General features: G+C 49.1%; 1 protein-coding gene across 3 annotated transcripts in view; it reads left to right on the top strand.

Annotated features, from left to right (window-relative positions):
- The window catches only part of AP2B1 (adaptor related protein complex 2 subunit beta 1), a 97,174-nt gene that overhangs the window by 50,008 nt on the left and 33,199 nt on the right, over positions 1–13,967 (top strand). For all 3 annotated transcript variants that reach the window (XM_028520122.2, XM_036034062.1, XM_036034061.1), the window contains one exon: positions 3,814–4,006. In XM_028520122.2, the coding sequence (XP_028375923.1) occupies positions 3,814–4,006 (193 nt within the window). The remainder of the gene's footprint in view (positions 1–3,813; positions 4,007–13,967) is intronic.

The raw sequence follows: 13,967 nt of genomic DNA, 5'->3' as shown, positions 1-13,967 counted from the left end.
TGTTCCTCTCTCTGCGGGTGGGGGGTGAGATGGTAAGTACTTGTCTAACTTGGAAAAGTCTCACCTTTTGAAAATACTGCTTTGATGACAATTATGCAGTTCACAATGGGAAACGTTTTCATGTTAATTTTCTTGTACTTTCCACGTAGAAAGCATGCATACTAATGATTTACCATATTCTTAACTTGTAGACTCTTTTTAGAATCGTGTGCCTCTTTTCACCTAACCCTAGCGTCTCCCAGCACGCTCCCCTCTCTGCTCCGGGGGAGGGACACGGGTGCAGTGGTGTCCTGTGGCCTCCCGTCGGAGGTGCGGGCAGGTGTGCTCCGGCACTGCTCCCAGGTGGCTCCGTGCTGAGACGGCGGAGCTTCACGGGCCGAGAAACACCGTTCCTGGCGATTGCATGTATTTCTTGACGGGACTGTGGAATTGCTTCCCTTTTGACTTTTTCATTAATCTCCGGCTGTATCTGCCCCTCCACCACCACCACACCCTATTTAGATACCTTTCCCTCGTGGCTTTTTTGACACTTTTCCTCCTAAATTATCTTTCTTAGGTTGCTTTTCTCCCTTTAGTGTTTGCAGTTCTCTGTTCCTTCTCTTCTCTGACCATCGATCGTGGTTGGGTCACCAGGCTCATTCCGAACCTTCTCTTTCCTGCTTCTCCGAGCGTGCCCCTTAGGGAGCTCACCTCCTCAGCACAGCGACGCTGGCCTGTTACAAGGCTTCATGCTTCACACCATGTTTTTTACTTAATCCTCCCCAAAATAGAACCCTTTCTTTTGGTGACGTTGCCGTTTGCCTGTGATCATGCCACTGGTGATGAGTGAAGCCAGCACTCGCTCTGCGTCCCTATTCTAGGCCCCTCCCTGCTCTGAACCCCGCGCGCGCGCCCTGTGTTGTTCCTCCGCTGGCCCCCCCTGAGCGTGCGTGTGAGTTTCTTCCCAGGCTGGCTGTTCCGGCTCTGCCTGCCAGTCCCTGGTCTTCAGCTGTCTGTTGGACTTCTGTGTGTTTTGTTTTGGGGTTTTTTTACTTAAAAAATTGAAAACATTATTTTTCTCATCATCCTTTCAGATCCTCTATGATTATAAGGAGTATCCCTAGTCTTTTGCTTCTCAGCTTTTGTTTATTTTCTGAGTTTGATTCTTCATCTTTCTTAGTCCTCTATTGTCAGGTATTCTCAAAATCTACCTAGGTTTTCTTAAGAAAACATTTGTTTACTAGTGGAATTTTTACAGTGCTTTTTCCTCTTTTTTTCTATTTTAATTACATAAACTTTAGAAAAAAATGCCAGATAGATTGGTGTGACAAAACTCACTCAACCTCAGCAGTTATCACTATTTTGTCAATTATATTCATTTTTTAATATATATATATTTTTAAAGATTTTATTTATTTATTTTTAGAGAGGGAAGGGAGAGGGGGAGAAACATCAATGTGCGGTTGCTGGGGGTCATGGCCTGCAACCCAGGCATGTGCCCTGACTGGGAATTGAACCTGTGACACTTTGGTTCGCAGCCTGCGCTCAATCCACTGAGATACGCCAGCCAGGGCGTCAATTATATTCATTTATCATCCCCCCACAATTTGGGGGGAGAAGATGGAGTATTTTAAATCCCCAACTCATGTCATTTCACCCAGAAATACTTTTTTTTAAATCCTCACCTGAGGACTTTTTTCATTTCTTTCAGAGAGAAAGAAACATCTATGTGAGAAACATTGATTGGTTGCTTCATATTCAGTAAGCTGTCTGAACTACTTTCAGATTTTCTCAATTGCTATTTGCTGTTGCTGTTCTTTTTTAAATTTATCTAAGATCGGTTTTAGGGTTTTTTTTCTTAAGTCTTTGGAAGAATTCATAGTCAAACTATCTGACCCTGAAATTTTCTTTGTGGGGTGTTTTCCCCCACTTTTTACATTATATTTATAATAATGTTAGTATTAATAGTGCACAAATCTTTAGTGTATAGCTCAGTACATTTTCATGTTTGTGTGCACTTACACACCCACGACCCTGAGCACATGAAGGCTGCTCCCAGCACCTAGCAGGCCCCTCACGCCCCTTTGCTGTGAACGCCCACCCTCCGGAGATGAGCAGTGTTTTGGTTCTATCATTATAGGGAGGGTTTGCCTATTGAAAATCATAGAAGCGGAATCCATACTGGCTTTATTTTTCTGTGTCTGGCTTCTTTCATACATCGTAGTTTATGTGAGGCCAGTCTGTGGTGTGTTATCAGTTATGCGTTGCTGTGTTCCTGCTGATTGAAATATAGTGTCCCCTTGCCCAGATATGCTACACTTGATTTATGTCTTTTGTTCGTGTGCTTCTGGGTTCTTTCCCGTTTGGGGCTCCTAGGGGTAAAGCTGCTGTAAATAATCTTGTGCGTCTCTTGGTGGGTTTATATGCTCACTTGTCCTGCGTGCGCACCGAGGAGCGGGGTTGCTGGGTCACACAGCAGGTGTGTGTTTAGCTCAGGAGGCACTGCCGGCGTGCTCAGGCGAGTGCACCGAAGCGCACGCCTTCCAGCCGTGTGCACACGGGAGTTCTGGGTGAGCCAGGCTCGTCCACCGCTGGCACGTCCTCTTCTCTGGCGCGCCCGATATTCTCCGTATTTTTTAAATGAACTGTCTTTTCCTTTGTGGGAATTCTTCATGTAATGAGGAAATGATTCATAGAATTCCATTGTGTAGTTCGGATATAAGTCATTTGTCAGATGAGTGTGTTAACAAACGTTTTCTCCCAATGTATGGAGAATACCTTCTCCACTTTCTCTTAGCGGTGTCATTTGAAGAAGAGACATTTGTAATTTTAAGAGTCCAGTCCATCGATTTTTTTCTTTAATGGTTAGTACTTTTTATAGAAACTTGTCTAGTCCAGAGTCATCAGGATACTCTCCTAGGTGTCCCGTTCACATTTGTTTGATTATCTTCAGTTTCTATGCGTGTTCTGAGGTGTCAGAGTCCAGCCTTGTTTTCCCACACAGCTGTCCAGCCGACTCGGCTCCGCTTGCTGAAAAGACCGTTTTCCTCTGTCGGGTTGGTTTAATATCTCTTGGGACACACCCCTTCCCCTTTGTTTTCACAGTGCAGTGGCAGTAACAGTTCAGAGACCCTAGGCTGGTCTGCATGTCCATTCTCGCGGCCTCAGTCCGCTGTGCACACAGCTGCTGGAACAGCGTTCCTCCCGTGTTATTTTCAGTTCTCTGTTCAACCAAAGCAAAATGATCCCGCATCATCTGCTGTAGAAACTAATCATCCAGACCCAATGTTTCAAAGTTACATCTTCCTCGTCTCCTCCCCCAGACGCTACCACCCTCAGGCTGTGCTCCTGCCGAGAGAGTTCTTCACCCCCGGTTGTCAGGGGGCGCACTGCTGTGCTCTGCTTCAACATCCGGTCGTTACACCGTCTGCAGGGCCCTCAGAGTCGGCCCCACCTGGCTCTGTGTGTGTGGCCTCCCCTCCATCCTGTCGCTCGCAGACACGCGCGGTGCTTGTCACTGCCATTCCCTGGTGAACGTCCCTGTCAGGCATTTGTGATGCCTGAGTGCTGATGCTTTGTCAGAGTGTCAGCTGCTTGAGAACAGTTAAAATGGGCCAGCTAATGGTGTAGCATAGCATACGCTTATTTTCATTTTAGTGACTGTATTTTGATACAGACAAGACCAGCTAGCATCTCCTCATGTGCGTGAGCAAATTGTTATAAATTAAGAGGTTGGTTTTTTCCTGTGTATTACGTATCTGACATTCACGTGTTGCCTGTTATTGTGCCCAGGCGAAACTGACCTTTTTGCCTTCTTTGTGTGTGTGACTGCAGCACTGATGCTGGCGACAGCCCCGTTGGCACCACCACTGCCGCCAACCTGGAGCAGCCTCAGGTTATCCCCTCTCAAGGTGACCTTCTGGGAGACCTTTTAAACCTTGACCTCGGCCCCCCAGTCAATGTGCCACAGGTATCCTCCATGCAGGTGGGAGCAGTGGACCTCCTGGGAGGAGGACTAGATAGCCTGGTAAGCACCTTTCTTCCTTCTTTCTCCTCGTGGTTTTAATTCTCGATGTGCTCAAGAACTTGAAACGACTCAGCTTTTTAGAACTGGATCCTTCCTTGGTGCGCATGGGCCTTTGACGAGGGACAGGACGCCTCCCTGCAGAGGAGTAAGGTCCTGCCCGCCCGTCGGCACAGGTGTGGGTGTGTCTGCGAGTGTCAGGGTCATTCTGCCATCCTGCCCCTGAGCAGGAGATGGGAACTAGCCACTCGGCAGCCGTGACGTTGGTGTCCTTTCCGGAGCGCGGTGTTGCTCCCGCTCCGTGGCTCTGGGTAGCCTCCGTGGTTCCCCTTGTGACCTGCCTGGCGCTTAAGTGACCTCACAGAGATCATCCTCTTTCGAGGCTCTCAGACCTTTGCCTTTTTAATATTTTACTGGCTCGTGGCCTAACTCTAAAAGAGGCTGAGTTGAGGCAGCTATTGGTGTTTAAAACGCACCTTCGTCACCCCTACTGGGAAGCACTGCTGACCTGGTTCTTCTCCCCGCCTCCTGCCCCGCCCCCACCACGCTTCCAATTTCATTAGCTTCCAGGATGCTCATACTAAAAGGCTCCACAGTCCAGGGTGTCTGCACGTGTGCCACCAGTGGGGGCCAGCATTGGGTTTTGTTGCTGTGCGAGGTAAATGAGACCTGCTGCAGATGACCTTCTGGCTGTGGAGGGACGGCCAGAGAGATGACGGGTCTCGGCCCGCAGCTGCCTGCGGGCTCCGTGCTCATCCGCGATGGGAGGGGAGGGGCTCTTTCAGCTGGGCACTCGCGAATAAGATGTTCGTCCCCCTGAAGACGAGAAAGATGCCCGACACGTGATTTATTCTTAACACCAGAAACCAGAAGGCAGATGCCACAGATACGAACACGTGTGTTCCCGGGGCCCGTGGACAGAGCAGCCTTATTTTCTACCGCACACGCAGCCCTCCTCTCCGGCCTCGTGAGCAGCGTCTGTCTCGCAGCTGTGGCGGCCCCTGCAGGCACGTCTGCTAACGGGCAGTCGCCGCTTTCAGAGTCTGCACTGACCAGGCCCCGGACGCCAGCTTACAGTGGCACACGCTTCCCTGGTGCTCCTTGGGAATATGAGTATTTGCTCTTCATAGCGTATCCGTGGTGCATGCAGTTTGCTGATTACATAAGAACAGCAGCTTCCTCGTGTGATCCTTTTGCATGGCTGTGCAGCCTCCCCAGAGACGCGGAAGACTGACAGATGGGTGTTGAAATACTCATGGCGACTTCCAGAAATCCTTTCTAAACACTGAAGTAACTTTTCTCTTCTGTTGATGTATCAACCACAAGTTAAGTGGTACATGCTTCTCAAGTCTGTGGTTACCAGTCCTACTTTCTAGCTTCCCTGGGGGCTCGTGGTGCCTGAGAATGACAGGTCCAGCTGGAAGGAGGGAGGAGGGGGGAGAGGCCCCGTGCTTCGGTGTTGCCTGGCCCAGGATGCTGTGCTCTTGTTTCTCTCTTGACCCACTTTAGCATGGAAGGAAAGAGGGGTGTTACTTCTTTTTGGCTTTGTAGTAGCTCTTGCTGGCCCCTAAAACCAGTTAGTTTTCTTATTTTACATAGCTGTTCAGTCACATGTCAGGATTCTCGCAAGTACTGCGTTAGATAGAAAGCCGCTGGAACAGCCTGAGACTGTAGTAGCCAGCGTCACCCATAAGCCTTTTTTCTTCTTTTGTGTAACGGATGTTCTTTTGGGGGTGGGGAGGGGAAGCTGGATTCCTACATATACAGCCTTGACTGTGTAGGCCCAGCAGTATTCCCGTGTAACTCTGAGTTTTCACTTTTTCTGATTTTAAAATGATACACTTGGTGTTACAGCACCAGAAAGTATGTAACACGGTTTTCTTTAACTTACTCTGGTGTATAAATATATCCCAGAAATTACGGTGGAAAGGAGTAAAAACCCTTTGAAACCAGGTCCCTCTGAAGAGAGCGCCACGAGGGAGGGGCGTCTCGGTCTGGCTGTGCGGAAGGCGCATTTCTCAGCGGCGGTGCACTGGGCCGCTGTCAGAATGTTTTTATTGTTCTTGTGGAGTGACCCAGTGTAAAGAGGAAAGCAATCCTTGAGGTGTTCATTTGGTCTGTATAAGGAGTACATCTTGGGTGAACTCTTGCCTCAGATCAGCGCTTGTCAAACTGTAACGTGCAGAGAACCTCCTGGAGCCCCTGCACACGGCAGACCCCCGTCTCGTTGGTCTGGGGCCCGGCCTGCGAGTCTGTGTCTCTCACGGGCGCCCGGCTCACAGGCCGCAGTGTGCACGGCGAGGTCACAGAGTGCTGTGGCCGCTGTGAGCCTTGTTGGTCTGGTGTTTGCACTGCTCCTGCTGCTTGACCCAGGTGCCTTCTTGTCTCGCCTGCAGTAGTGAACACTCCTGGCCCCTCCAGGGCCTCAAATTCACTGAGGGAGGGCGAGAGACTCTTATTTTGTTAAAAGTCTTGCTCTTATTCTCCAGGGAGAATAGTGTTGGCAGGAGTGGCAGAGTTTGACCCAGACCCCCATTTGAAATGCGGCAGGAGGAGAGTTATGTGGTCGCCCGGCCCTGGGTTGCAGCTCCGTGTTCCGTGCAGGGGGCCATTGGCACGGCCTCTAGCCCGTGGTTGCGGCCTCGCCCAGAGAGGAGGCCGCAGTGTGCTGCTGATGAAGCGGGCAGCCGCTGACCTTCCACCTCCAGCTTCGTGGTTCTCGACTCCGACCGCATAATTAGTGCCATGTTTTAAAAAATACTGTCTAGTGTTTGGGCCAGGTCCTGGGGCAATTAAACAGAAGTTCTGAGAGAGCCTGGTCATTGTCGTTTTTAAGAAGACACCCAAGTTATTTTAGTTTCGCAGCTTAGGTTGAGAGCATTGAGCCGTACGAAGTTTCAGATGGAGTTAGGTAAAGGTACTGAAAATTGATCTCCAAGCGAAGACGGTGATTCCCACAGGAGAAGCGCATTCCGATCAGCCTCTTCGGCACCTCCCACAGAAACAGGCCTCTCGGACCTCGCCTGTGCTCGGCCCCCAGGCGTGCTTCCGTCCTGACCCGCTTTAGGCGATAAGCCAATGGTCGGACGTTGAATCTGACCAGGTTGAGTTCAGTCACTCCACTTCAGGGTCCTTTTTAGCCCCTTCTCACTTTCCACAATTAGAAATTAAGTCGTTTTTATTGCCTGCCGTTTTCTATTCCTCTGTCTTAAAGATGGTTTTACTGTTTCCTGTCATACCTTTCTTGTCCTGTTGGATCTCGTTTACCCTCTTCCGTTACTGCACTTGGGAGGCGTTGAGGTTTTGTGAGCCGGGACCACTGCTACATTTGTCATTCAGGAAATGCAGTGGGTCCCCCTCCCCTGTCCCTGGTGTTTTCTTTTCCCATGGTCGCAGCTTCTCGTGGTCAGCTGCAGTCCAGAAGTATTAACTGGAAAATTTCAGAAATAAACAATACATAAGCTTCACATTGTGCACCGTATGAGTGGGGGGTTGGTGACATCTCATGCCCCTCCACCCAGATAGGACTTACTCCCTTGTGCTGTGTGTCCACCCTGACCTGTTAGTCACTCACCGAGTCGCCGTCTCAATTACCAAAGAGATGACGGTGTATGCTTATCATTGTTCTATTGTATTGTTGTTAATGTCTTACTGTGCCTAGTTTATAAATTAAACTTCATCATAGGGTGTATGCATAGGAAAAAACGTAGTGTATCCTACACAGGGTTCAGGACTGACTGTGGTTTCAGGCGTCCCCTGGGGATCTTGGAACGCATCTCCTGATGCAGATGAGGGCGGACTGCAGTGTCCCCTTGCTTGAAGTATATAGGTAATTTCCTCCTCCTTTTAGTGTAAACTTAACTGTTGCCGTGATATGGAATGAATTCAGGTGACGGAATTTATATCCATTCTGTATGTAGAACATGACGATGTACTATTCACACGTAGATTTGCAAGAGTATTACTTGGATGTTTTTTTGTTCTTTGTTTTAAAGGCTGTGCATGTATGTTCTGATGCCTCTGATACTGAATCTAAGAAACTGCTCATTCTGGGTAGTGTGACTTTTTCCTGGTGCAAAGCCTTCTGGTTCGTAGCGTGTGAGGTGACCTGATGGTGCCTGTGTACGTGACTCTTGCGTGCACGTTCTAACGATAACCACGCGCTGATGACTCTGGCGTCTGTGAGGATCACTAAAGCAATCACTGCATCCCCGTTACGTGTTGTATCGGAAACGTAAAGCAGCGTTACGCAGAGTGCCCTCCACGCTGACGAAGGGCAGGGCCGTGCTCTCGCCGTGCCTGGCTGCGGTGGAGTGCGGTGGAGGAGAAGCTGCCCTTTCCGGGCTCCACTGCGTGCTTTTCAGAACCTCCCTCTCTGTTTCTTACAGCCTCTTACCTTGCAGACATTTTAAGTCATGCACTATTTTGGGAATAGTTTTTAGGTTTTTTTAGCCCATCCAAAAATTCATTGTGTGTGCTAATTTTGCATTTTTATGTTTCTCCTCTAGAACAGCCTTGCGGTGATTTCAGAGCCTAAGTGGTGGAGTTGTGGGAGTGCCTTTGTAAACTGGCCCGCCTCTGCCTGGTGAATGCTTCAGGGTTTCTTCTCTAACCACTTTTTTTTTTTTTTAATTCTCACCCAAGGGCGTGCTCATCGATTTTAGAGACAAAGGGAGAGGAGATACATTGATGTGAGAGAGAAACACTGAGTCCGCAACCCAGTCACCTGCCCTGGCTGGGAATCAAACCCGTGACCACCCCATGGTTTATGGGATGACACTCCAACCAACTGAGACACACTGGCCAGGGCAGAACTTTTATAATTTCTGATCCTCAGAATGACCCTGCAGAGTAATTGGTCTTGGGCCTTATTTTACAGAGAACTAAAGACCGCGTAGCAAGTTAAGTCCATGAGAGTTAGAATTTGAATTCAGGACTTTTTCAGAACTTCAGAGTCCATGCGCCTTCCACTGTGCTGTGGTTCCTCCTATTTGTTTGTTATTGTCATCCCCTGAAATAGAGTCCAGTCTCACTGGGGTACCCAGTCTCTGGGGCACACGGTGTGGGGCAGGGTGCGTTTGAAGCTGCAGAATAAATTTGGCTCGTTATCTCTCAGTGCCGTCTTACTTGATGGTGAGTAGTGTAAACAGACTAAACACTGATGTATTAAGGCTTAGAATATGAAATTGCCTGGATGTTTAATATAAAAGGCAAGGTTGGTTTGCCCTAGACCGCTGTGCCTTGCCTCCCAGGTGTCCTGGGTGTGTGCGTTTGGGCTAGCGTGACACTGGGAGGCATGTGGAAGCTGGAGGAGGACTGTGTAAGGGTATTTGTCCATAGAAAGAGAGACTAGGCAAGTTCATATTATCTGTCTTGCAGCATCTTAACCCTCTTTAAAGTAGAGCCACGAAATCACATCTTCTACCTGTGTGGCGATGAGTTGTGATGTAAAGCACTAGTACTTTCAGAGCAAATAAATAATGTGCAGAGCATTCCTCTGCTGAAAACTGGCTGTTGAAACGACTCAGATGATACATTTCTTCCCCAGAAAGGGCTTTGACCTGGGAGGGGTGTCCTTTCCCCCGAGTTGGTTCTATTCATTGTGTCGGAAAGGTCGGTGCAGATAGGACGCTCCAGGCCAGTTGATGGAACACTTGTCGGCCTTCTGTCTGTTTTCTCCAGTAGAACGATTCATTTCAAAGTTATCTACCTAAGAGTAGTGTTGCCGATAGACCTATTTATATGGATAGGAGATGATTTATTAAGTGAATGTTCTGTGTCGGGCTCTGTCCTGTGTCCTGGGAATATAGTTGTGGTGAGTCCTGACAGCTTTTGTTCTAAGTGCGGAGGCAGATGACAAACAGTGTACGGGGGGCGGCCAGCATGAGTCGTTCATGTGGAAAATAATGCAAGGACACCAAAGCGGCGTTGTTGCAAGGACACCTGCCGTGTAGCTCCGCGAGGGGCCCCGATCACCACCCCCACAGACACGGCGAAGCAGCCAGATGTGAATGTTGATCTCAGTGCCACGTAATGACCCCGGCTGCCGTGGTGTAGACTGGGAGCTGAAGTCTGCTCTCCTAGCAGAAACTCTGGGCTTGGCTATCAGCTGTAGATCTTCGGGAAAACTCTCAGTTGTCAGCACACGAAACATTCTTTTCCTGAAATTGGCACTTTGCCTTCCATCATCTTCTATCCCAGTTGAGTAGGCCCGGAGTTGATGTATTTCCTTCATAGAGAACGTGGGAGTCTGAGCAAGGCAGCGGGGGCCGTGGGAAGTGGACAGCCTTGGAAGACCCTTAAACACGGTATCCAGACGCTGAGGGTGGGCGTGAGCCGTGCCCGCACACCCACCCCTGCACCCATCCTGCACCGGCTCACTGGGTAGCAGCACTGCGTGCTCACGAACCCCAGAGGGACTGATGTCGTGCACTGCCTCACTGAGTGTCGCCAAACGGATGAGCCTGGTCGGACCCCAGGTGGTGCCAGTGACCCACGGAAGTGGTTAATAATACCTGAACCCAGTCTGGTTCAGGTCACATGAAATTTTCCTGGGTTTTGTTCAGCTTTCTAAGTTTTCCTTTTTCCCCCTGATTAATATCTGCATCGTTCTGCTTGTCACAGGAGATTAGGAGAAGCCACTCGCTGGGTAATTGGCTGTCAATCCTAGCTGACATCTCTCTGTCAGCCAGTCACGCCATCACCGTGAGTGATGCTGTCTCTGTCGTGTTTGCAGAGGGGAGGATAGCGACCTTCCTCAGACTCTTTCTCGGTCAGGAGGAACAGTGCCGCAAGAGCTTCCGTTCCGCTAGTTAGAAAACACTGAAATGTTCCTGTCCCTTTGCTCTCTGGACACGGCGTGGGTAGGTGAACCTTTATGTCTCTGGCTCCATGTCTCTGATAGTGCTGGGGTGATCCTGTCTTGTAAGGTCAGAGCTCCTGATTCTAGCGGAGTTGTAGCTGCTGTACAGAACATAATGAGTACCAGGATTTCTTTTTAGTTTCTCCCTCGGCTTTAAATTAAATTGATGAGCGGCTTGTAGCAGGGGAGAGTGCATTCAGATCTTCTCCCGCCAGGATAATGTTCACATAATTCTCACAGATAGTAAGAGTGGTAACTGAGAAAATAAGGGCTATAATTGGGCTTCATTTCTTTTGGCCTCAACACCACCAGTGAGGGCCTTTTCTCAAGATCTTTTATTGAATTTAACATATTTGAGAGAAACTGCTGTTTCGCTTCCAGCGTGTTTTTTCTTCCTTGCCAGTGAGTGCCAGCCAGGCCCGTGAGAGCTCTGTCCCTTTCCAGTCTGGGTGGCGAGCCCGGCCCGCCAAAAAGGAGGGCAGTGCTGGTGGGGATGCGGGAGGAGGGAGCCCGCCCAGAAGCCCTGAAACCAGATCAGTGAGACATTCTGCATCCTCCTGTTCCTTAGAAAGGGTTTTTCTTTCTCCTCAAGTTCTAACTTCGTTTTTTTAAAGATTTTATTTATTGGCCCTGGCTGGCATAGCTCAGTGGATTGAGCTCGGGCTGCAAACTAAACCGTTGCAGGTTCGATTCCCAGCCAGGGTACATGCCTGGGTTGCAGGCCATGACCCCCAGCAACCGCACATTGATGTTTCTCTCTCTCTCTCTTTCTCCCTCCCTTACCACTCTAAAAATAAATAAAATATTTTTTTAAAAAAGATTTTATTTCTAGAGAGAAGGAAAGGAAGGGAAGAAAGAGAGGGAGAGAAAGAGTGGTGTGTGAGAGATGCATCAATCGGCTGCCTCTCACACACCCCAAACCAGTGACCTTTCAGTTCTCAGGCTGGCACTCCTTCTGCTGAGCCACGCCCGCCAGGGCCTGGCTTCATTTTTATTTAAGAGTCAGCTCCAGAGTCATTTCTAGACAGACGAATCTTGAGCTGGAATAATAGTTTGTTCTCTAAGGTACTGTTTTCAACCTTGTCTGTGCATGAGGAGGACTCTGGGAGCTTTTCGGAGTTCTGATGCCCAGGTGGCACCTAGAGCAGCACAACCACCGTCCCTGGGGCAAGACTCAGGCGTCGCTGTTTTTTAATTCCTAACTACCCGCCCCCCATCCACTCCCAAAAAAGCACAGGTGTTTGGTTGCGTTGTGTATGTCAAGTTGAAAACCATAGTTAATGAAACACAGTTGAAGTAGGTATTAGTACTCTTAGAAAGCTTGAATTTTAATCTAAGACACGTCCGGGTTTGTATGAAGGAAAAATTAAAAACTGAAGATATCCCGTGACCAGCCTGCCTTTGCAGCCTCATTTGCTACGACTTTCCCTCCACCCACCCCTCCACGCAGCAATCCTGTGATCTGGTTTAACTGAACTACACTCCTTCTTGCTTGTGTTTTTACTTGTTTTTTCTTATTATTTTTAAAGATTTTATTTATTTTTAGACAGAGGGGAAGAGAGAAAGAAAGAGAGGGAAAGAAACATCAGTGTGTGGTTGCCTCTCATGTGCCCCCAGCTGGAGACCTGGCCTGCAACCCAGGCCTGTGCCCTGACTGGGAACAGAACCAGTGACCCTTTGATTCACAGGCCAGCACTCATTCCACTGAGCTACACCAGCCAGGGCTACCTGTGGGAATTTTTTTTTTTTTTAGCCTTTGTTCACGCTACTTGAGAAACAACCCCCTGTTCTTGCTTTTTGTAATCCCATACTGCCGCCCTTTTGAAGCGTCCTTTCATTACCTTGAGCCGGAAGGAGGCTCGTCCCTTCACAGCCCCCCTCCTCTGCTGTAGTATATTCTGTATGGCCTCGCGTTCGTGTTTGATTTCTCCAGCCCGTGGGCAGAGCCTGGGCTTCATTCGTGTGTGCACCACACACTCAGTTGCGTTTCCAGTAGCGCCCTGTGCCCCGGGAAGCACTGTGTCAGCGCTCGTGTGTGTGTGGGAGGGGCTCGTGCTTTCGAGATGGCGCGTTGTAGGTGTGTGCTGCGGTCGTACAGCCAGGGGGGAAACAGGTGTGTGATTCCTTTTTTGCCTTTACACTCTTCCAGTTACTCAAATTGTTATTTGTGATGACCCGTTTATTTGTGTATGCGTGTGATTTTTGTCCCATGTCTAACCATGAAGGAGTCTCCAGGAACCAGATTCTGGAGAGGTTTGGCGTAGCGCAGAACGTGCTTATCAATGCACCTGCCTGGGGTGGCTTCCTGTCGTGGTGGAAACAGGATTTTGTCAGGTCTTGGTGTTTTTCAGTGTAGGTTCTTGTTAGGTTCTGGCCTCCTCATTTTCTGTGTCTGTTCACTGAGAAGATACGCCCTCTTCCCCAGACCCTGAAGAGCACACAGTTTTGTTTTTCAGCGTGACCACAGCACAAAGACATCCAGGTGTCCACCGCTAAGGGACAGGCAGCAGAGGGGACGCTGTTTTGTCAGCAGATACAAGAATTTGGTGGTTAGAGGAGGAATTTTAGGTGCATGTTGAGAACTAAGGAGGAAGCAAAGTTGAAACTATAGCAAAAAAAGGGTGTTTTTTTGCTTTTTAAACAGCACCATCGTGTGTGTGTGTGTGTGTGTGTGTGTTTCCCACTTCTTCACCAGCTAGTTTCAGCTCCAGTTCTCCTGGGGTGCTTTTTCTCTGGGAAGACTGACTGACTTCAGGGCGAGCGCCCCGTAAGAGCCCTAGGGGGTGCAAAGGCACAGCATGCGGAGTCCCGTCGCCTGGCTCATCTTAGATTGGGCTGATTCTCCAGTAGTTAGCGTCCTTTAAAGTGATCTGCTCCGAACAAATCACAGTATTTCTCCTCGGTCGTATTGACTGTGAGAGAGATTTAAAGCACCGCCCGCCTTCCCACACCTCCCCCAGCCCCCAGGTAGGATGTCTTCCCGTCCCAGCTGTGTGCTTTCTTAGGAGAGCTCTAAACTCTGAAAATCACTCTCATTCTGCTGTAACTTTTGAAGCTTAAAATTGTAACTCAGTGCTGGTTTGGTTCCCTCCTCCTCAGTGG

Source organism: Phyllostomus discolor, chromosome 8, assembly GCF_004126475.2.
Source record: "Phyllostomus discolor isolate MPI-MPIP mPhyDis1 chromosome 8, mPhyDis1.pri.v3, whole genome shotgun sequence".
Classification (NCBI taxonomy): Eukaryota; Metazoa; Chordata; class Mammalia; order Chiroptera; family Phyllostomidae; genus Phyllostomus; species Phyllostomus discolor.
Note: the sequence above shows the minus strand (reverse complement) of the source record. Positions and strands in the feature narration are given on the sequence as shown.